Source organism: Culex quinquefasciatus, chromosome 3 (genome assembly GCF_015732765.1).
Source record: "Culex quinquefasciatus strain JHB chromosome 3, VPISU_Cqui_1.0_pri_paternal, whole genome shotgun sequence".
In the NCBI taxonomy this organism is placed as follows: Eukaryota; Metazoa; Arthropoda; class Insecta; order Diptera; family Culicidae; genus Culex; species Culex quinquefasciatus.
Window position 1 is genome coordinate 154007594 of NC_051863.1, and position 25017 is coordinate 154032610.

The 25017-nt window shown below is 37.6% G+C and overlaps 1 protein-coding gene across 2 annotated transcripts in view; it reads left to right on the forward strand.

Annotated features, from left to right (window-relative positions):
- The window catches only part of LOC6054107 (arginine kinase), a 74494-nt gene that overhangs the window by 9451 nt on the left and 40026 nt on the right, over nt 1–25017 (forward strand). Inside the window, exon 3 of one of the 2 annotated variants that reach the window (XM_038262677.1) lies at nt 7917–8708. The exons of the other annotated variant lie outside the window; for it this stretch is intronic. Coding sequence (XP_038118605.1) covers nt 7917–8708 — 792 coding nt within the window. The remainder of the gene's footprint in view (nt 1–7916; nt 8709–25017) is intronic. 2 annotated transcript variants of the gene reach the window in all.

Here is a 25017-nt window from a genome sequence, read left to right on the forward strand (position 1 = left end):
TGACCATATTGGTCTCATTGCCCCGCCCATTCCCAGAGAACCAAGAACCGGTCCCAAAAAGGTCAGATATTTCCAAAATGGTTTTGAGTGTCATCAATGAACATGATTTTGAAAATGCTAAATTTTGATACACATATTGACTGGTCTAACAAAACTCTAGAAAATGCTCCAGAAGTCCAACACAATTTTGTGCGTCATCAATGAGCTTTATTTTGAAGATGCTGTATTTTGATTCCCATATTGCCAATGCCAGGCCTGCAAAATGTTTCCAACCCAGCGTACACATGAAGCAAACCCAAATGTCAGTTCACTGCTAGAATGTGACTGTAAGCCTACTGTGTCCGTTCAACCACTGCCGCCTGACTCGTGCCGGTCGGCTGCTGGAGAATGAGAGACGTGAAAAAACGAACTACACTCACTCAATTCGTGTCGTATGACTGACTCGTAAAATCCTCTCTAAACACTTTTTTGACTATTTTTAAACAATTGAATGGTTCTAGACTGTGCAAAACACTTAAAACAACCATAACTTATATTCAAAATTACATTTCCACGCATAAATACCAACTTTTTGTGTAAAAACTTGTTTCTTTATGTGTGTGCGTGCAACGTCGAATGAGCGTTGGTCGACTACTGCCTCGCATTGCAGCTGCTCAGTGAGCTAGGGCACTCACGACTGAGTCGGGTTTGTTTATGTCACGGTTTTGCGGTTCAGTGAATGGATCTGAAAAATTCGTGTATGCGTCGCCGATTTTTCGCGTTAGGACCCCTGACATTTTCCGTATCCGCCGAGTGTTTTTCAGGTGAGTCCGTTCCCGTTGATGCGCGTGTGTTCGTGCGTTGAACGGTTTGATTAAAAGTGAGCGAGTTGTGGCACTATAACCACGGCAAGTAGTGTCCAGGGCATTTGTGGAAATACGATGACCCATCCCAGAGGGTCCCGGAGCACCAAAACTTCTTAGCATGGTGCTCCCAACGATTTATTGCTATAACAAACAGGAACGTGAGCGGGGGATCCCCACGTTTCTTCCTCCCCTGTAGATTCAGAAATGTGTTGTTGTTTGAACATTCGTGCTCAAACTCTATCCAATTCAACTAATCATCTTTGCGGTTAACTTTACGCAGTTGGCCTGGCCGCTTTAACTTTTGTGATGTTTATTGCATTGGGGCACTGCAATTGCTAATAATGACAAGAGGATGCTAGGCGTTAATCAACCTAAGGCATTTTCCAGGATGCCCTCGAAAGACTGGCTGCGCTAGGGTTAGATTAGATTAGATTAGATAGGACCCCTGACATTTTCAGCTCTGGCCAATGCAATTAAATTCATGGATTCCAGGTGATTGGGCATATTCCACGTTTCACGAAAGATCCTAGAACCGGTCCCAAAGTGGCCAGATCGGTTCAAGATGGTCTTGGATATTATAATTGAACTGTACCTTGCGTTATGATAAAATTTGAGACAGATTATCGTTCAACATTTGAACCAACATGCAAAATAACTCGAAAAAAAGTCAGTTAAAAAAAAAATGTCTAGGAATCACTTATGGTAAACGCACTTTTTCTATTTTTCAAAAAAGTAAAAGTGTTTAAACATCTGTTCGCATCTTTAACTTTTTAACAGCTAAAAGTTTCAATTCAAGAAAAGTCTAATTCGAAAAAATGGCTTGCAGTTTTTTTTTACAAAAATGTGCAGTTTAATCGCCAATATTTATAGACAAATATAATCAAGCTACTTAAACCATCAAACTCATACGATTTTCTTCGCATTAACACCAATCTCTCGATAGCCAGTCAGCGCAGTGGTCCGACGGCGACATTGTCATAATTCGTTATCACTTTTCGTCAAACGCCACTGCGCGCTTAGCTTATTTGCCGCTTGTTTGCTGACAATTCGTTCACCTGACGTGAAAGAACCTTTATCACCTCGCGACACACCGCGCGTCAAGTGCATTTTTCTGATCTCATCGCTGCGACGTCACGTGCCTTGCGTTGTTTATTCCAGAATGGTGGTGGTGGGTTACGTGAGTTTTGGAACGATATTTATTTGCTTGACTCATTATCTTTTCGGAGGAATGGATTGTTCAAGATGCCGGCCGGCGTATTGCATGGTAGAATGCAATTTGGCAAGGTTTGGGGGATTCTGTTGCCAACAGGAATTGGGTTTTATAGAGATGATGAATTTATATTCGATTTAGGAAATTTTAAATTTTAAGGTATTATTATGATCATAAGGCAATTTTTGATTTATTCATTTTTTGCAGAAATTTTAAATAATCACTTTTATCTCGTTACATAACATTGTTTCTAGAAAAGCGTCACAAAAGGCCAACCTGTCAAGTATAATTGACTTCTGACGGTAGAAAAATGGTTGCAACGCCAACCCAAACTTGTCACTGAACTTGACATTGGACTTCAGGGGGAGGCAAACCCAAATGTAACAAACGCCCATCCGACACATCTGGGCCCAGAATTTTCTAACGATCAGCGAGCCGCCCAGATTCCGCGGAGGCAAAGTTGATAATTATAGCACACACAATTTCCCATTTTTCACGCAAAATCGTGTGTGTGTGGAATTATTCGCGCCTCTCGAGGGGACCAACCGGCCGGATTTGCCCCACCACCACCGAGGGGAAAATTTTGGGCGAATTTTATCGTGTAAACATGTATACAAAATAGATTTCCTAATCCTCACCCCCATCATCCGTTAATGCGCGATAAACAATGTTGTTAAAATGAGAGTGAAAAAAAAAGTTCACTGAAAACAGAATATTTTTTTCGCAGAATTACTTTCGCAGTAAATTGAGCCGAAAATTGGCATTCGTTTGATTTACGAATCCGTTCAGTTACAGCTGTTTTGTTTGCATAACGTTTGTGAATTTGCAGCAGCACCGGGGAACTGCCAAAATCTAGTGGGAGCGCGCCCGGTGACTTAAGTGAAGATGACTTAAGTGAGTGCGCGGCTGTATACCTAGCTTAAAAATATCACCCCTAAAAGCGTTCAATTGTGGCAGCACTTTTTTGGCAGGATGATGGCTCTATGCTGGTGAACCGTGGCACGGTACGGTGTGTTTGGATATTAGAACTAAATAAAAGATTTTTTTTACTTTTTCTTGTCAACGATGGATTTTTCTAAAAAAAATACTTTTTGTCAATCTGTAGTAACGAAATTACTAACTTACAATCACTTGAACGACTGAAATAGTAGTTTATGTACCAAGTTGCAAAAGGAATTTTCAGCACTTTTCAAAATTCATCCAACGAGTTCACTTTTGATAAATACGAAGAGTGCTGAAAAATTAAGTTTTGCAACGAGTTCCACAACATTTTGCAATTCCAAAAACACACAGTGAGTGAAATTTTATGTCAAATTTTCATGTATTTTGTCAATAAATCGTTTAAATCAAAAAATTGAAAAGTGTTACTTTTTGAAATTGCTGAAAAGTTCAATTTTCAACTCATTTGAGTGCTGAAAAGTAGAACTTTTCAGCATTTATTATGAAAAGTGTTGCTATTCGATTCTGTTATTTTTGGTAAGAAAAGTAGGCTATTTCGTCGTTCAAGAATGACAGGAAAAGTAAGTAGTTTCACGACGGAATTGCAAAAAAATAGTTTTAAGCATTCATTGGAGTGCTAAAATGTCCAACATCTCAGCACTTTTGTGAGTATTCTCAAAGATAATAGAAGTCATTTTGCATCTATTTATTGTCGTCAGACACAAATACCTTAAATGGTATTCATTTATATTTAATAATTTGGGTAATATTTTTTCGGGAGCTTCCTTATGACCAAAGAAGGCATTTTGCATCGACATAAAAAAATGGCAGCTGTTCATACCAAAATGATATTCGAAATAATGTTTTTGGAACGATATTTTCTAATCGATATAGTGTCTTCAAAAATTCTTAAAGTGGTGATGAATCTAGAAAAAAAAAATTTACATCAAAATGCATAATTTTATTTACCAAGAAATATGTTTTCAAAAAATCGTATTTTTCAGAATTATTGAAAATGCACAAAGTTTTTGCCTTCCTCACCTTACTGAGGAAAGGCTATAAAATCACTTGAAAAATTAACAAGTTAATTAGACCTCGTAGCCCCACTTTCACGTATACATATCGACTCAGAATCATGTTCTGAGCAAATGTCTGTGTGGATGTGTGTAGGTGGGTGGACAAAAAATTGCCACTCGATTATCTCCGGACTGGATTAAAAGGATTTTGACCGTATCACTCTCATTCGATCCGTCTTGGGGTCCCATAGGTCTCTATTTAAAATAAGCAAGTTTAATTAAGTACTTCAAAAGATATGCAAAAAAACGCTTTTGGCGTATGTCCGGAAGATTGTAAAAATGCTGGTTTTGCAAGAAAACCAATCATGTTATACATTTTCAGAAAGGTATAGCAAAGACCTTTCCAATGAGCCTAGAACATCGAGGATCTGACAACCCTATCAAAAGTTATTAGCACTTGAGTGATATTTATACACCTTTTGGAGGCCGGATCTCACATATTTCGATGAAAATGATGTCCGGGTCCCTTATGCAACCCGACGTTAGTTAGATAATTGAAAAACCTTTCCAATGAGCCTAAAACATCGATGATCTGACAACCCTATCAAAAGTTATTTGCACTTAAGTGTTATTTATACACTTTTGAAGGCCGGATTTCAAATATTGTGATAGAAATGTTGTCTGAATCTTCCATGCGAACTATCGTTGGATAAGTTTTTTAACAGACCTTGCCGATGAGCAGGAGTTATTGAAGGTCTGCGATTCCTATCCAAGGAAATGAGTATTAAAGTTGATTTGTTAAACATTTTAAGGGGGAATGTTGTTATTTTACTGAATGTATTGACTTTTTTAATGTGAGGAAGGCACTAACCACCTAAAGGTCGATTAAGTAATTTTTTTTTAATTTAAAGTAAAACAACGTTTTCAATTGAGGGTTAATTTCATTATTTTTTTTAATCAGGCTGAAACGCTGAAACTATTTTGGTGCCTTCGGTATGCCCAAAGAAGCTATATAATTTTCTATACAAATTTGGCAGCTGTCCATACAAAAATGATGTATGAAAATTCAAAAATCTGTATCTTTTGAAGGATTTTTTTGATTGATTTGGTGTCTTCGGCAAAGTTGTAGGTATGGATAAGGACTACACTGAAAAAAAATGATACAGGGTGAAAAGAATTGGTGATTTTTAATTTAACTTTTTGTCACTTAACTTGATTTGCTTTAGGAGACATCAAATCCCAACTTTTCATAAATTTCCAGGTTGTGCAAAAAATCTTTGACCGAGTTCTAAACTTTTGAATTTATGCAGATTTTTTTTGTAAAATCGAAATATTGCTCGCAAACATTTTTAAAATTCATTTTTCGATGTTAAATCAAATTTGAAATCAAAAAGTACTTCAGTGAAATTTTGATAAAGTGCACCGTTTTCAAGTTAAATTCATATTTAGGTAACTTTTTTAAAAAAGTCAGTTTTTCATTTTTTTAAATTAGTGCACATGTTTGTCCACTTTTGAAAAAAAATATTCTTCAAAAGCTGAGAAAATTCTCTATATTTTGCTTATTGAACTTTGTTGATACGACCTTAAGTTGCTGAGATATTGCCATGCAAAGGTTTAAAAACAGGAAAATTGATGTTTTCTAAGTCTCACCCAAACAACCCACCATTTTCTAACGTATATCTCAGCAACTATAGGTCCGATTTACAATGTTAAAGTATGAAATATTTGTGAAAAATTTTCGAAAACGATATTTTCAAAATTTTCAAATCAAGACTAACATTTCAAAAGGGTGTAATATTGAATGTTTGATCAGTAACCATTCATTTATTAAAACATATGTGCTTTTACTCTCAAAAAAATATTGCTTTTAACTTTTTGTTTTATTTTTAAAGGAATTTTCAAAAAACATGTTTTTACTTTTTGGATGTTTTTGAATACCCCTGACAAAAAATGGTTTCAAAAACATCCAAAAAACAAAACAAAAAGTTTAACTGCAGATTTCAATTTTTGATTAAAAAAAAAGTTGTTCATGTTACTCTATGGCTGAAAAGGAACCTTTTTTCGTTTCCTTAAACATCGAAAACATAAAATAAAAATTAAAATTTTTGAGGGTTAAAAAACTGTTTTATAAAAGAAGAGCGTAAATTTTTTTATCGATTTTTTTTCCAGATTTTCCTCTAAATTGCTTCATCTACAACTTTGTTGAAAACACCATATCATTTTTAAAATCTTTTCCCGAAAAACAGATGTTCAAAAATTAACACGCCATTTTTGAATTAACAGCTTCCAAAATAGGATGGAGACATGAAAAATGAAAATCTCATAAATTGGTCATTAAAATAACTGTAAATATATCCAAAAATCGGTACTTCTTTTATGAATCAATTAATTTATGAAAATTCATAAAAAAAAGTAAATACTTTAAAAAACTCGCGAAAATCGATATGTTTTAGATGATAAACAAAAATACCACATTTTGAGCTATAACACCAGAAGATATAAATTCATTGACATTGTCAAAGCATACAATATTGAATAAAAAAAAATAGAAACAAAACATGTCATGACCATCTTGACCTATTATGATTTCTTTTTAAAAGTTCGGAAAATTTCCTATGAATTTGTTCAAGAACTTTGAAAATTGGTCATAGACAATCTGCACATAGAATAGTGAATCAGAAATCACAAATTCCAAGTATTTTTTGGCATATTGTTACATTGAATCTAATGAACATGGACAATTATCAAAAGATTTTGACGCATTGTTATCAAGAATTCATTTTTCGTAGTATTTTCTACAGTATTCTGAAATAATTTATTAAAAACGCTTTCTCAAACCAGAAAACCCACCGCTGAAGAACGGAAAATTTTGTCGCCAAGTAAAAATTCGCAAATCTCAATGAAATTGACGTGCGGTGGACACATCTGTTCGCAGAGAGGGGTTATTTTTGTTCGTTTGCTGTCGGATGTCGTGCAACACAGGCTAAGTGGAAAAGTAACCAACTGACGTCGAAGAACCACCAAAAAAATAAGTGACAAGAAAACGAAACCAACAAGAAAAAAAAAACAAAGACAAAAAGATAGCAGGACAAACGTAAAGACCTTGAGCGCGGTCAGCAGAAAAAATGCTATTTTTTGTCCCACAAAAACAATTAGTGTGCGCACTAGGAGGGAGAGAGAGAGAGAAAGCAAATCATATGATTGTCCCCTGGTTTGTTTGAGGGAAGATGATAAATTAGTCTTACAGACAGATGCTCATCGATGGCCTATTTTTATGACAATTTTGTGCGATTTTTTTTTGTTTTGCCTTTTTTTCAAGTTTTATTCTATGATACATTTCTCTTTTTTTCCGGTGGTTTTTTTCGACAGATTTGTTTTATATAATTTTTGGATCGGCATTTTAACTTTAAGTGTTTGCTGATAAGTATATTACTATCACTGGTTTATTTAAAGTGTTAGTCACAGTTTAAAAATGGCATTGTTGCAACAAATCGTGGCAAGTCTTTAATAAACTGCACCTGAAACCATGCTTTTTTTTCAAAATTGATCTATTCTCCTGCATACTGATCACTAATTCGACCAAATGGATAAATATTGGCAGGTTACGAAATCTGTTGTGTAAAGTTCTCTGAGAACTTAAATTTACTAAAAAATGATTTTTGAAGATTTAGATCAGGAATGTAAAAGCCTAAATAACATCAACATCAAAAGTTTGGGATCTTCAGCAAAGGAATTTATCGCTTTATGCCATGCAAGAGCTTACATTGCTTTTCATTTATTAAGATTTAAGAATTTAATTATTATTTTGTAGATCTATTTCGAGTAACTTCTTCATTAGTTCATCGTTTTTGTTATTGTTTTCGAATGATTTCTGTATAATTTTCTTTCGTTCTCTTTCGTTTTCAGAAAACGCTTTGGTTTTATCAATCGTATTTTTATATTTTTCACCGGCAATGATATCTCGAGCAACAATCCGGCCCTTACCGATACCCCGGCCGAAGATCCCTGTGAACCCGGGTCTGACAAAACAGCCCAGGTAGATCCCAAACCAACGGACAAGCCCGTTGATGACGGCCCCGCAACGAAGCCTTCCGGCGTCGAAGATCTTCCCGAACCCGTCGAACAGCCTCCAAAACCAGTCCAAGCGCCTGCTCAGCCCAAAGTAGAGGCCCCAGTTAAGCCAGCACCCCCCAAACCCGCTCCGGTTCCGGAAACTAAACCAGTTGAAGTGCCTAAACCAATCGTTGAACCCGCCAAGCCTAAAGTTGAAGTGCCTGCTCCGGCCCCAACTCCGGTCGCCAAACCCGAGCCAGTGATCCCGAAAGAACAATCGAAACCTGTCGCGCCGGCACCCAAAATCCCGGAACCAGCCACAAACGGTCACCAGACGAAGCCAGCTGTGCCGGAACCATCAGCCAAACCGGCGGCACCGACCACCGAAGCCGCGCGACCTTTGAAGCCAACCTCGGCCGAAGATGGCCCGTTGGCGGCTTCCGCTGCCAAGTCAGCCGCCGCCGCCGTTGAGTTGCCGGCCAGCAACGAGGACAGTTTTATTATAGTCGAGCAGCAAAAACCGAAAGGTCCCGCGGTGGCCGCTCCCACCCCGGCCAGCGTCCGCAACTCGACCGTGGACTTTTTGCGCGCCGAAGGTGGACGCAGCGCACCGGCACCGGCTCAGGTGGCACCTCCCGCAACAAGGTAGGGCACCCGGCGAAGAGATGAAGAGGACAGTGGGTGGGGGGGGATTATTTATACCCTCCGACAGCTGTTCGCTCGGTGATGGCCAGCGGCCAAAATTACTCAACTGTTTACCAACGGTGCCGCAGGCCGGCCGGCTGGCCGCGACATTCCGTAACCGGTCCGAGCCAGAATAGTGTAGACTCTAGAGAGTGTAGTGGAAAAGGGATAGCTTCTATTTGATATTGTTCAAATTACTTAATCATTGTATGAATTCAATTGGCCTTTTCCTTCCTTAGTAACAGATTTTGCTTTGAGCAGATTGATATTGTTGTGTTAAGTTTGGCATTAATAAGTTAACGCTGGTAGACCAAAATAACAAAACATTGTTTTATTAATCACAATCACAAACAGTCTTTCTTTCCTTGAGTTGCCGCTTCTTTATGGTTTGTTTGTTTCATTTCAATTATTTATATGTATAGCCGTGAGAATAACAGCCGATTGTCGTTTTCATTAACAGAATTTATGCTCCTGATAAAATACAGACCATATTTTTTATTTGTTGACAAACAAAAAATACAACGCGTTACCAAGCAATGAGAACGATCTACCTAAAAAGAAAAACAAGCGAAACCAGATAAAATTACAAACTATTCTCGTTTTTGTTTGGTAGGTTTTTAAAATATTTTTTTCATTTCAACTTCATGTGCGTTTACTGACGGTCGCTCCGTAATAGAGGGCATGATAGGCGATTTTAATGATAGAAAAACGATCTGACAAAGTTCGTGTAATCACTGTCAGTGGCCGTTTCCCTACTTTGCTGTGGTTCCACCCGTGACCTGAATTTTGAATGGAATTTTAATCAATTTAACTCTTTTTCGAGAAATTTTTCCTAATCCGATGCATGTTTCTCGTCCTAATGATTACTTATAGGTTTTGATCCGGAAAACCATTTTGTAGAACATCGTAAAGCGCTAGGAATCGATCCCGAAGAGGTACAGGAAATTTATTGAGCATGTTTTTAAATTTCACCAGAAAAAAAACAAACTCCAAAAAACATCCTGTATATTTTCGGGATCGATTCCTAGCGCTTTGCGATGTGCTACAAAGTAGTTCTCCGGTTCAAAACTTATAAATACATACCTTAGGAAAATTTGAACTGCGAATTGCGATTTTAAAAACTGTCTCTAAGAAGAGGTAAAAAGTTTAAATTTCCCACAGTAAATTGATTTAAGATGGAGTTTTTCGACAATGTGAAACAGGTCGTATCAAGGTGCTTCCATTTGGATGAAACTTTCAGCGTTTGTTTGTCTATTCATAATATAAATTCATGCCAAATATGAGCCCTGTACGACAGAGGAAAGTGGGATTAAACGGGCTTTGAAGGTTCAAGTCCAAAAAACATTTTAAAAAACATAAAATTGCTCGCATTTTCGTAAAATTTCATCAAATCCAACTCTCTTAGGTATTTTGAAGCACTTTAAAATGTGTCATAAACATTGGCTGACTCATAGCTTTTGAAAATTACTGATAAAAATTGATATTTTAAAATAAAAACTTTAATACCTTTTAACAACAGCCTCCTACACCCATACATCCGAAATGTCAAAATCGCGCAGTAGCACCAACATTAGAAAACAAATGTGGCTGTCATGCCATGGCACACTTTTTTCGGAATATTGATACCACTGCGTGATTTTGACATTTCGGACGTTCACCATTCAAACGCCATCTTCGTTTAAAAACCTGGATAGGTCAAAAGTTAGAGAACAATAGCAACAGCCATCCTGGGCAGACGGTAATAACAAAATTCATGCTAATTCAATAACAAATACTGTTAAAATAACAGAAAGTGTTATAGAATCTTCTTGAAAAATCCATTTTTGCATATAAGGGTTTAATAACATTTTATTTTATCATTAAAAAATTGTTATTGGCTGTCACCTGATTGTTGTTTTTGATGATGTTTATGGGCCTTTTTGTTTAGTTAGAAATAATGGGGAATTCAGCAGAAATTCTGATAATTGGGTCCTAAAATGAAGCTTAGATTGCTAATATTATTGTTTACAGTGATAAAGCTTATTTTTCTGAGTACAATGACCCTTTGTACGACCACAAAGAGTTTAAAATGGATTTTTAAATCAATTTTGAAAAATTATCCTCGCGGTCCTTCTTGACAGAAAAACTCCTACTTGACAGCTCGTTCCAAGGGGACCATAGTCGATCCATCGAAAAAATGTTGTCTTGTCAAAAAAAAAATTGCATCAAAATGAAAAAAGTGATCAGAAATGGTTTTTAATCGTGTTTTTACCGTTGTACATAAGAATTGACATAGGGCTTTAGTACCCAATTGGTGAAGTTTTGTGATCGAATGGTGTAGATAAGGTATGTGGAACATAAAAATTCTTCATAAGTGTACTGAACAACAGCCGCGAGGCCGTATTAAATGGAGCCTAAGATTTCAAAAAGGCACATAACTTTTGTAAACAATAGTGTATCCCTTTCACTCAAATGGTGTGAAAGGGACACACTCTTGGTTAAAAAAGTTATGTATCGTAATGAAATGGCAAGCACGAAATGTTGTATTTGGACAAAGTTTTTTTTTAAGTGAATTAGTGTTAAGAATGTATGAAAAGTTCAATTTATAACATAAAAGGATCCTTAACCACGAAAAACTCACGAAAAAGAAAAGGGCACAATTGAACTTTTTTCTGGTTTGGAGTGAACATTGTTATGTGCCCTTTTGTGTTTTTGATTTTTTCAATAGAAAATTGTTTGCTATCAATCTGATTCTTGGAAGGTATGTAGGGAGTGTACCAATGAATGGAATAGTGATATAATCCCAAATGTTTACGTTTTGGTTTTGTGCCCTAATGAAATGTTTAAATTGATATATGTTGATTACAAAAAAAAATCTTTTTTGTATGGAGCGTGGACAATTGCCATACCAAATCGCCCCCCAAAATGTCCACGAGGTTTATATGGCTGATCCCTATATTGTGTAACAATTGAAAATACACCATTTTTGAACAAAATGTTTCTCATTGCTTTGAGAAAAGCGGCGTGCCAGGTTTTGGCCAGATTTTTTTCAGGCCTGGTAACCCTGTATTCAAGTGTAAATATTCCTCAAAACTCTTATTTTTTTAAATTTTTGATATTTTGAAGATGGAAAAATCCCGCAACTTTTGAGGCACATAGAAAAAAATGAATAAAAATTTTGTCACTGATTTAGGCCGTTGCAAATATTTATTTCAGGAGGGGGGGGGGAGCAAAACAAAAAAAAACGTCTAAAAATAAAAACCTCAAACCATGGTTTAAACACTAGAATGAAAAAAAAAATCTAAAATATTTCAATGCAAGTTTAAGTGCAATCAGCTGAAATCAATTTAAAATATTCTCATGCGCTTAGGATCATTTTAGCGTATTTGAGTTGATTTAAAAATCTTTTGATTTTTTGGAAAATTTGCGATGTTTAGTATCGTATCGTTATTTTTTTTTTTTTTCGCTAAAATTTGTGTTATCGTCAAATCTTACAGTTTTTGAAAACTGGCAATTGCAAAACAACTGAACTAGTGTAAAATGCATTTAAAACACTTTTTGCATGAAAATTTTTAGACTATGGCTTGTTATTTAAATTTTTATACTTCATTTGTTCAAACGATTTCTCCTAGAAAAGTAAAAATAAATCAAATGCTATTTTATACTGTAGTTTTATCTACTACTGAATTGCTTTGTCATCAAACAAGAAAGCACGACCAGACTTGTGACGGTTTCCCAATTTGGCCCAAAATAGGAACTGCAGCAGACACGAAAAAAAACCCTTCCCAAGTAACAGAGCCAAAACCGAAGTGCGCGCGCTCACATCATCTTGGACGCCAACAACCGTTTCTAATTCTTCAAGACGCTCTCTGAACGTATATCAGTCCGCATCCCGTTGACAGATGTGTTTCTTTTGGTGTGTTGTTTTTGCTATAATTAAAGTTATTTTTGTCCCGCTCGGTGAGGTGCCCGAGGGAAGCGCTCGCACCGCACAGTTGATGTGAATTTTGGCTGTTTGCTTGCCGGCCAGCGCTTGCAGTTCGGTTGTAATCTTTCTCGTTTGTTAGCTGCAGCAGATTTATGGCGCGGAAAAATTATCGCGGCTTTCAACAAATTTCGAGGGAAATATACGATCGTTTTTGTTCAACTGAATGCAGTTTTCGATTTCTGCAATTGCAAAATACTTTTCATTTGACAACATTTTATTAAAGCAATTCATGTCTTTTGAAGAATAATCCAAATACCATGTTTGTTCTTGGGTTGAGTCAAACATTACAAATATCTTAACATTGCTTTGAGTCAATCAATACAACTTATTTATGATTCAATTAGGCTCAAAGTCCATCTCTATACAAGAATTTCATAGAAAAAATGTCTTCGTACTGCGCAAAACAAATTCAACAACGACGAAATGTCAAAATAAAATTATGCGCTCTACAGCATTGCCTTGGCGTTCTCGATTGCGAGATTTCTTCTCGAAACTAAGTGTCCGAAGGCTTGATTGTTGAGGCAATTTCAAACCTCTTTTTACACCTTAGCTTCCATCCACCCCGGGATTCGAACTGACGACCTTCGGATTGTTAGTCCAACTGCCTACCAGCGACTCCACCAAGACAGGACCCACGGGAACGACTCCTACACCTGGACTGAGCTATCGACCTAACCATTTAGGTTGGACTGGGACCAACGTTTACTTCCCCATCCGACGGAAGGCGTGGTCAGACAAATCTCGTCTCGAAAAATGCCACCGGGACCGTCTGGGATCGAACCGACAAGCCACGACCCACTGGACGAAATGTATGTTGACGAAAAACAGTATTTTTCAAGTAAAATCGAAACTGTTGAGTCATATTAATTTTTCATGTTTTTTTAAGTAACGAGTTTGATCTGAGCTGAATTTGTTCATAATGATTTAAAAATTGCCCATAACTTAATAAAAAAACAATATTTGGTGAAACAAAGCATATGAAAAAAAAAACAAAAAGGAACAATTATGATATTTGAGTGTCACCAAAATAACTCCTAATTTTCCAAACTTGTATTTTAAAAAATGCTAATATTATTTGAATTTTTTGTCTGCCCCTTCAAAAATACCCCAAAAATTGCAACAAAATAATATTTTCATTCAAAAACTTTTCAATTGTAAACTATTAAGGTTACACAGAAAAAATCAATTCCCGTAATCGTGAATTAAGTTCACGAATGTGAGATCCACGAAGGAATTTATTCATGAGTATGGTGCATTTGCGTGAATATATTCCTTCGTGGTTCTCATAATCGTGAACTGACTTCACGGTTTCGAGAATTGATTTTTTTCTGTGTACATTTAAAAAAAGGTAATTTTTGTATTTTTCCTCAAATTGGTAGGCTTTAAGCCTACTTTAATCTAAGACCAGATATTAGGGAAAAAAATAATACAGTCGAATCTCTGGTTGTCAATATCCAAGGGACCGTCGAGGAAGAGAATCATCAGTTTACAGAACGATGCAAAATGAAGACTCGATTGAAAATATGTTTTTTTGGTACCCAGCTATGGGAGAGAATCATGGCAACGTCCAGCAAACAAAAACAAACTAATGTCAAACACCCTTCAAAGCTTCGTTTCGCAAAGAAAAATGTCTATGCAAGCCATGAGATAGTGACAATATTGACAACCGGAAGAGATTTTTAAAGCAAACAGAATCCAAGGGACTGTCGAGGAATAGATCCTTCAAGCAAGAGAAAATATCAAGGAATAAAGCCAATTGAAGTATGCAGTTTGAAGGGACTGAAGAATTCATCGAAAGATGGAGCAATATTGATATCGAGAAGATCGACAGCCAGAGAGTCGACTGTATTTCCATGAATTTTTTGATATTTCGAAAAATCTTGACAACTAATATCCCTCACCGAAAAAGACTGGAAAAAATATATTTTCATGAATTTATTGGTACTTCGAAAAATGTGGACAGTTGAACAACTGTTACTGTTGTAAAACATCTTGTAATAATTACTATTGGTTGAAAAATAAAATAAAATTTGAATTGAAATTCAAATATCTGTTTGTCCTTTTGTATGTATGTATGTATTTGAACCCCCGTCTTGGCAGGACTTGGCCATGACCACAGTATATTTCAACTAAGACGGTTCGGTTAGTAACCACCATATATCTCCAGAACCTTTGAAGCGAAATACCTCTCTATCGCTAACGATTTCTTCTAAAATTGTACAGACATAGATCGATAGACAATGCAGATGACTCGGGCCAGACAATCCACGACTCCCTCGTCCAGTTCATGAGTATATGAGATGGCCCTGGGCTGTTTTGAGACGGTGTTAGTAGTTATATAATGGTTTGATATATTATACCTTGTGACATTATGTCGCCACTACGGATCAATTCAGTTCTAGAGCATTAACTCTATGATGGCCGACTGGTTAGCTTCGCAGACCATCAATCCAAAGGTGTGAGTTCGAATCCCACCTGATTCTTAAAGGTTTTTTGTTCATATTCAAAGTTCAATTCCTGATTTGAAACTTGAAGGGAACCGACCGGGATTTGATCCCTGAACCTTCTGCTTTCGAGGCGGACAACCATTAAGCCACGGAGCCGGTTATCTAATATCTGTTTGTCCTTTTGCTTCTTTACTATTTTCATACAAGTCTCCAAATAATTTTGCGAGCTTGTCATACAAAATGGGATGTGATTCATGCGAAGAGAATTAGTGATCGATTTGCTGTCTTCGACAAAATTGGAATTTATTAGAAAAAATAGTTCGTGGAAAATAAATTCCCGATTTTATATTAAATTTACTTTTATCTTAAAATGTCAAATTACTGATAAACGTATTTTTGAAAAGACGATTTTGATATGTTTTATCAGACTAAAAGGCATTTCTTGCCAGAGTGTAGGATGGTCTAAAACCTGATACTAGAGTTATTATTTTTGGAAACGTGGTGTTTTTTGCAGTAAATTATGTCACACAATTTATTATAATACGCTTTTACATGCAAAATCTAAATCGGCCGAACATTAAAAAGGGCTGAACACTAGGGTGCCCAGAAAAAAATGGTTTATTGGGTTGACTTGAGCATCTGTGCAAATTTTGAGCGAAATTGGTTGAGATTAACCCATTGATGCTCGAGCCTAAAGTTGGTTAAAAAAATGTTTTTCATGCAAAAATGACTTTTTTATATCGCTTATAACTTTTCAGGAACAAGTTTTATAGTTTTGGTATGTTCTACAAAGTTGTAGAGCATTACATTTTCAATCAGAATCTCATTTTTTTAATTTGGATGGAAGAAGCGCACCGTGCAGACCACACCGTAAGAAAATTGAGTTTTCCATATTTTTTTTTCGATTTTTCCCATACAAACTTCCCCTCGAGTATTAATGGGTAGATGTTGACCGATTTTGCTCATATTTGGCCCAGAGTCCTAAAATATCTCAAGGAACAATTATCAGCTTGTGGAGCGAGATTTTGAGAAAAAGTACCATATTCTGGACACCCTACTGAACACACTTAGGGGAAGGTGGGGCAAGACGACCATATGGGAACAATCGCTTGTACGGCAGTAATTTTTACAATTTTGATTATTTACAGTATGAGGAATTGTTGATAGCAATGCAATTAGCTGATTCTACTACCACATAACCGCCAAAACGACGTAAACGCAACTGGGCATAAGATTGAATGAAGTTTTTTCCAAAACCTTCGTTTTCTTATAATATTTGAAAAGTACAAAATAAGGCTTAGGGTTCGTTTTAAGGCTCATTTTATCAAAATGCTATTTTTCCTAGACCAGTAGTGTCTCTACCAATGATTTGCACTTATTATAAAGTATGATTTAACTTTTGGTTATTTTTGTTGAGAGCTTTTAAAAAATCTTGTTCAGGTGGGGCAAGTGTACCATATGGATTTTTAGTATGGAAAAAATTACGAATTGCTGCAACAACATATTTTATTGTGAAATAAATTCATAAAAGTACTTAAAACTGATAAACAACTGTTAAAAAATTGTCCAAACAAAATATAGTTATATTATTAAAATTTACTATTTATCTTCTGAGTAATAATTTTTTTTCGTAAAAACGATCAAATTTTTAGTAAAATATTATTTTTTAATCTAAAAATGAAAGAAACGTTTCAAATACATCCTAATCTGATGTATCTCAGTGATAACAGTTCAGTTGTTAGCAAATTAACATGTTTTTTTCATGCATTGTTCCTCTTGCCCCAACGGCTTGTTCGTCTTGCCCCACTATTTGAGTAGAACGTACGTAAAATCAAAAAAATTAAAATCATTTTTACATTAAAAAACAGGATTTTTTAAATTTGGTCTATCAAAGTTTCAGTCAAGACCTGGAATAAGATGTTTATAAAAAATCCGACAGATTTTTTAACGTTTTTAATGGGTCTAACGAGCATTTCCTTAGCTTGTTACACTTGCCCCACTTTCCCCTATTGCGAATACAAGCAAATGGCAAAGATGATGTTCAAGCTACACAAATATTGTATTTAAAAACAGCAAAATACATCCATCATATATCTCAGACTTTTCGACATTGAAAATCTAACCAACAGTTGTCAAAATAACAGTTGAAAAATTAAGGTGCCAAAGTCTTAAAAGGTCTGAAAATATAAAGTTTAATCAAGGGATGCTTTTTCATGTTTTTTTTTAAATTAACCTTTTAAAAACTTTTGACCAGCAAATGTATATATTTTGAAACAGTTCACTTTATAAATAAAATTTGTTGAGTCATTTTTGATTGTAAATTTAATTTTACAGAAGATGCCCTTTTAAGTCTCCTTGAACATTTACAAATTTAAAAATTAAAAGAGAAAATCATATCGAGATTTGTCCCATTTTACTGAATTTTGCATCATAAAAAAAAACTTTAAAGTTTCCAAATTTTTTAATTGTTGGATAACATTTTTTTGGAAAAAAAATTATGAAATTTTTAAATATACCAGAATAAAAGTAAAATAATTCAAAAATCAATCGTTATTTATAAAATGGTCCAAATTATATGATTTTTTTCACAAAATTTGCTTTATTATTAATCTTTACTGAGCTTGGTTTGTCTTTGAAAAAAGAGTATAGAATGTAAATTAGGTACCTTATTGTGACCCTTTTAGCTCTCATATTGAAGGTGACAATGTTATGATTTTTTTTAGAAAAAGCGTTTCAGTGTTTATTGATTCTACCAGAAATAGTAGTTTATGCAACAAGTTGCAAAGAAGATTTTTCAGCAGTTTACATTTAAAAGAAGTTTTTTTCAGCACGAGTTTATGCATAGTCGAAGTATATGCAATAAGTATTACTTTTCAAGAACGTAGAATCAGCAAATGTTCGTTCTATTTTTCTTCGCTTGCAGAAAATATTTTACTTGATTAATTGCTGAAGTATTTCACAATAAGTCTGATGAGCATGCTACTTTATTGCTCGCCGACTGCAGAAAGCATCTTTTAATTCTGGATTATTCCTTCCATTCACTTTGGGAAAGATAACATCATGTCCCCCCGTCTCGAATCAGAGCCGACCAAACGTAAAAGTCGGCATCAAGGGTCACTCGATTCCGAAATACACCTGTGTAAACAGAGAATAAAAAGATCATCTTGCACGCAATTTCTCCTTTCATCGAAAACATTGGAAAGTCATTACCGGGCGATCGTACTATAATTCTCAAAAAATGAAAGTGGTTTTCGTGCTTTGCTTTGCTTCTTTTATTCTCACGATCACGGTTTATTGTACACACACACACTCGGGGGTCATTACGTTAGGGTAGTCCATGAAGCGGAAATCTGGGTCGGCGCCAATCTGGCTGACCGGTCCGGTCCAGTTTATCCACTTCTTTTGTCGTATTGCACGAGCCCAATTATCTAATAACGACTCCTCACGTGCTGATCCTTTGCCGCAGGAGGAGGGCACCAGACGCACCGTCTCAGAAGGTTGTTGGCCGAACTGGCCAAGGGTCGCTGCAGGTGATCGTAAGCAGGTCGGTATCGGTCGAGCGAGTACTCGGGCAGGTTGAGTGCCGAGCTGATGTCAGCCGCGAGCTGTTGGTTGACACTTTGCAGCAGGGTGAACGTGTTGTGGAGTGAGCTTGCCGGCTTTTGGCCGTAGTTTGACGGGATCTTGGCGGGAGATTTCGCGGGAGGTTTGGCATTGTTGAAGTTGGTCAGGAGGTGCTGGGGTTTGACGGGACCAAGATTAGCGACATCAGTTAAGCTGTAATCAGCTGGGTTCAGCTGAAGTCCTCCATTTGGAAGTGAGAAGATGCTTCCACCATGGTCGGATGAGAGTACGTTGAGACCATTCGGGGAATTGGCTGGATTTATCAGGTAAGTTCCACCAGAAGACTGCACAGGCGAAGGTTTGTTCGATCCGGAAAGCTGGTATGACCCGAGATTCGAAAAGAACGGTGAAGGGACGTTACCATGATGTATCGCTGGAAGGTTGGCTGGAGCTCCAATCGGAGACAAGAAAACGTTAGTACCATGCGATGAGGGCAGTGCGTTGCTTCCAGAAGGACTATACACTGGGTTGATCGGATGTGGTGGTCGTACGAACGTCGCGGTCGTCGTTGGTTTAGTTGTGGAAGTCTCCTGACTAGTCGTTGAAGCAACAGATGATCCACTAGGAGCTGGTTTCCAAATTACACTGTTGGGGCGATTAAAGCCGGCAAATAGTGACGGTCGATTCGGAAGAAGACCAAAGTTTGGTCTTGAGAAGATGCTACCTCCCGAGTTAATTGAATTCGATGGATTATCTAAAGAAGAACTGAGCGGAGGTACCGTTGTTGCAGCTGGTGGCGCATTGGTACTGCTAGGGAAGAATACGTTATGATGTCCACCTGACCAAGATACAGCAGGAACACCCGCTAACCAGGATGATCCAGCTGCAGAACCCAAAGATTGGTGAACTCCACTTGTAATTGATCCAGCATTCCCCGTTTGAATCAGCGCTCCCAATGACTGTGAATGACTTCCTTGGGGCAGGAAAGCACCTAGCATTCCCGATCCAAGATTGCTACCGAATCCTCCTGTTGTATTCTGCTGAACGGATCCTAGATTATTTACTTGAGGGATTGAAGAAATCGAAGGAACTCCGCCTGTCAACCAGGAAGATCCGCTACCCATTGCTAGAGGTAACCCGCTAGTGATCGTTCCGACGTTACCAATCGGAGTTATTGGTCCTGATCCTTGCGAACTGGTACCTTGAGATCCAACGTTACCATTCTGCGTCCATGATCCGGAACCTAAGTTACTTCCTTGAGACACGGAAGCTGATCCTTCACCAACATTAGCCCCATGTCCGTAGTTACCGCCAACTTGAGCCGACGGTCGTTGAGTATTACCAACTCCTCCCGTCAACCAAGACGCCCCCTGGGAATAGCTTCCCAGCAGTCCTGCTGAATGATGACCGCCCAGAATTCCCCCGACCGGGCCCTGGTTCGATTGGGCGGGCAGCAGTGCACCCAACAGCTGACCCGCAGCTGGTGAGTTTGTTGACCCGGACCAGAAGGCAGACGGGGTTGTAGGGTTGAGGGCACCCTGCGGAAGAGAGAATATCATCGATATGGTCGCCGTAGGTGGGGTCGTACTCTGTCCGGGCGTTGACGGAAGAGCGGTTGGTTTTCCCGTTGATTTGGTTGTAGTGGTGGCAGGGGACGTTGGTGCCACGGTAGAAGCTGAAGGTGAAAATATGAAATGGACGATCAGTTAGTGGAACGTGATCAGGTCGTCGGAATGGGTAACAAAAACGTCATTCTGACTAGATAAAATATATCAATACTTTAATCAAACTTACGTGTGGTGGACGATATGCTGAACAACCCTGTGGTTGATGAGGGTGGAATTGGAGTAGCTGCAATCAAGAGAACGAATTAGAAATTTATAATAACGTAATAACATGTACTTTAGACTTCTTATAGAAATCAATCAAAATAAGCAACAACTGAACATACTTGTTGCAGGTATTGGTGTAGTTGTTGGAGATGTGGGCGTTGTTGGTGTTGATTGTGTGACTGGACTTGTTGGCATGGTCTGCATTGTTGGTGTTGATGGAGTTGATGGACTTGTTAATGGAGTTACTGTAGTGGTTGGTGTTGATGAGGTTGCAGGGCTTGTTGATGTAGATGGAGTTGCCGGATTGGTTGATGTTGATGAAGTTGCCGGATTTGTAGATGTTGATGTAGTTGTAGGTATTGATGGCGTCGTTGAAGAAGTCGTGGATATGCTGAACAATCCGGTTGTAGACGATGATGAAGCAGCTGTAAAAATTATTGTTTCAATAATTTTGTTTATAATGTAGACGGAACCTTTGGAAAGTAGCATAAAATAATAAAGCATCTTGGAAAGCACTTTAGAGAAAAACACAATTATCATTTGAACCTACTTGTAACAGATGTTGATGGATTTGTTGATGAAGATGCCGTTGCTGAAGTTGTTGATGTTGATACCGTTGCTGAAGTTGTTGATGTTGATGTTGTAGGTGTTGATGGCGATGCAGAAGGAGTTGTCGATATGCTGAACAATCCCGTAGTAGACTGAGTGGAAGGTCCTGAGAAAAATGCATTTCATAATTTCTCCGAAATTTTCACTACTGATCGATTTATAAACAGAGTAATCAACATTAAATACATATGGAAATACAAAAATAATTTCGTTTTCATTTCTTTTATTCACTTACTGGTTGAAGGTGTTGATTGAGTTGTTGAAATTGTTGGCATTGTTGTCATTGTTGGCATTGTTGACATAGTTGACGTCGTTGACATTGTTGATGTTGATGGAGTTGCTGGACTAGAAATTGTTGATGCTGTTGATGGAGTTACTGTACTTGTTGTTGATGAAGTTGGAGATCCTGTTGAAGTTGATGGAGTTCCAGGATTTGTAGATGTTGATGGAGTTGTAGGATTTGTAGGCGTTGTAGATGGGGTCGTTGAAATGCTGAATAATCCAGTCGTTGATAGGGTGGACGGTGCTGAAATTATTGATAATAGTTATTTTCATTACTTTGCCATTTTAAACTTAAATGCTGCTATTTTTTATAACACGGTTTAAAACAATTTAAAATTTTAAAAATCTTACTTGTGGCAGATGTTGATGGATTAGTTGATGTTGATGCCGTTCCTGAAATTGTTGATGTTGATGGAGTTGCAGAATCTGTAGATGCAGTCGGCGTTGTAGAAGGAGTCGTCGAAATGCTGAACAATCCGGTAGTAGATGGAGTAGAAGGTCCTGAAAAATATATTGCATTTCATGATTTTTTCAACAATTTGAACAATTCGAATGATTTTCCAAACATAAATTTCTTTTCTACTTACTGGTTGAAGATGTTGACTGAGTTGTTGAAATCGTTGACATTGTTGGCATTGTTGGCATTGTTGGCATCGTTGGGATTGTTGATGTTGATGGAGTGGCTGGACTTGATGTTGTTGATGGAGTTGCTTGACTTGTTGATGACGTTGGAGATCCTGTCGAAGTTGACGTCGCTGTTGGACTTGTTGTGGGAGTTGCTGGACTTGTTGTTGGAGTTGTAGGTTTTGATGGCGTTGTAGAAGGGGTTGTTGAAAGACTGAAAAGTCCGGTAGTTGATGGAGTGGAGGGTCCTGAAAGTGTAGCAAACAGGGTTTATTGTTTGTTAATTTCTTTCGCCTATTAATCCTTTATACTCACTAGTGACTGGACTAGTTGACATTGATGATGTTGCTGTATTAGTTGGCGTTGATGGTGTAGTAGAAGAAGAAGTTGATATGCTAAATAATCCGTCGGGATTTGAGGGCGCTGAAAAACATATTTAAAAAAAACAGAAAGGATTTTAGAAGAAAATTAATCGTTGAACAAACGTGCTTTAAATTTGAACATGATCTGAATACAGTCATCCCACATATTCGGATCGGTTTCCAGATCGGCCAATGTTCAAAAAATCATAGCAAATCGATAATTTAACTTAATGATTCGCTTTTACCTTCATTTGAAAGCTTTTCTTGCGATCTTTCGAATGCTGTATCGAACATCTGCACAATTTTAACTTTTATATGAAGTTTTTGAAGAATTAATTTGACCCTTGAAATCCACAAATTCGGAACACTTTTTTCTTACGAATGTAAACAAACTTTGGATCTCTCCAGGAGTACATATTTATTACCAAATAATGACTTCACACACTGAAACCAATGAAACTCAAGCTTAGTGATGTTTTATACATGGGTTGATAACTTTTTTTGTGAAAATATCAGTTAAATTCAGGTGTTCCACAATTGTGGGAGGCACAATAACATCCCACAATTATGAAACAGGCCATTTTGAGGCAGTGTTTTGCTACTCTGGACAAAATATTCTTGGAATGAAGTTTTTTGTTCAAAAAGTACTACTTTTACTAGTGAAATAGCAAGATAATGTCCAAATGAAGGTTCTAAAAATAGTAAGGTCGACAGAAAAGCTACTTTTGGCATGCTATTGACAAATTATCATAAAATTGTTCCGAATTTGTGGGTGTTCCGAATATGTGGGATGACTGTAAGTTATTTTTAATTTCAAACATTTATATCACGATTGGGAAAGAATGAATCTTATTTGAATTATGGAATAATTTTGCAATAGACCATCGGCACTATTTTTTCAATAACTTCTTCTAATTCAGGTGACTTACATGTTGATGGAGTAGCTGGATTTGTAGAAACTGTTGGTGTAGACATCGTTGGTGTCGACGGAGTTTCCGAATTTGAGGACATTGTTGGTGTTGATGGTGTTGACATTGTTGGTGTTGATGGTGTTGACATTGTTGGTGTTGATGGAGTTGCTGGATCTGTAGACATCGTTGGTGTCAACGGAGTTTCCGAATTTGAGGACATGGTTGGTGTTGATGGTGTTGACATTGTTGGTGTTGATGGTGTTGACATAGTTGGTGTTGATGGAGTTGCTGGATCTGTAGACACAGTAGGCGTGGACGGAGTTTCCGGATTTGTGGACATTGTTGGTGTTGATGGTGTTGACATTGTTGGTGTTGATGGAGTTGCTGGATCTGTAGACATCGTTGGTGTTGACGGAGTTTCCGAATTTGAGGACATTGTTGGTGTTGATGGTGTTGATATTGTTGGTGTTGATGGAGTTGCTGAATCTGTAGACATCGTTGGTGTCGACGGAGTTTCCGAATTTGAGAACATTGTTGGTGTTGATGGTGTTGACATTGTTGGTGATGATGGAGTTACTGGATCTGTAGACACAGTAGGCGTGGACGGAGTTTCCGGATTTGTGGACATTGTTGGTTTTGATGGTGTTGACATTGTTGGTGTTGATGGTGTTGACATCGTTGGTGTCGACGGAGTTTCCGAATTTGAGGACATTGTTGGTGTTGATGGTGTTGACATTGTTGGTGTTGATGGAGTTGCTGGATCTGTAGACATCATTGGTGTCGACGGAGTTTCCGAATTTGAGGACATTGTTGGTGTTGATGGTGTTGACATTGTTGGTGTTGATGGTGTTGACATTGTTGGTGTTGATGGAGTTGCTGGATCTGTAGACATCGTTGGTGTCGACGGAGTTTCCGAATTTGAGGACATTGTTGGTGTTGATGGTGTTGACATTGTTGGTGTTGATGGAGTTGCTGGATCTGTAGACATCATTGGTGTCGACGGAGTTTCCGAATTTGAGGACATTGTTGGTGTTGATGGTGTTGACATTGTTGGTGTTGATGGAGTTGCTGGATCTGTAGACATCGTTGGTGTCGACGGAGTTTCCGAATTTGAGGACATTGTTGGTGTTGATGGTGTAGACATTGTTGGTGTTGATGGAGTTGCAAGATCTGTAGACATCATTGGTGTCGACGGAGTTTCCGAATTTGAGGACATTGTTGGTGTTGATGGTGTTGACATTGTTGGTGTTGATGGAGTTGTTGGATCTGTAGACATCATTGGTGTCGACGGAGTTTCCGAATTTGAGGACATTGTTGGTGTTGATGGTGTAGACATTGTTGGTGTTGATGGAGTTGCAAGATCTGTAGACATCGTTGGTGTCGACGGAGTTTCCGAATTTGAGGACATAGTTGGTGTTGATGGTGTTGACATTGTTGGTGATGATGGAGTTACTGGATCTGTAGACACAGTAGGCGTGGACGGAGTTTCCGGATTTGTGGACATTGTTGGTTTTGATGGTGTTGACATTGTTGGTGTTGATGGTGTTGACATCGTTGGTGTCGACGGAGTTTCCGAATTTGAGGACATTGTTGGTGTTGATGGTGTTGACATTGTTGGTGTTGATGGAGTTGCTGGATCTGTAGACATCATTGGTGTCGACGGAGTTTCCGA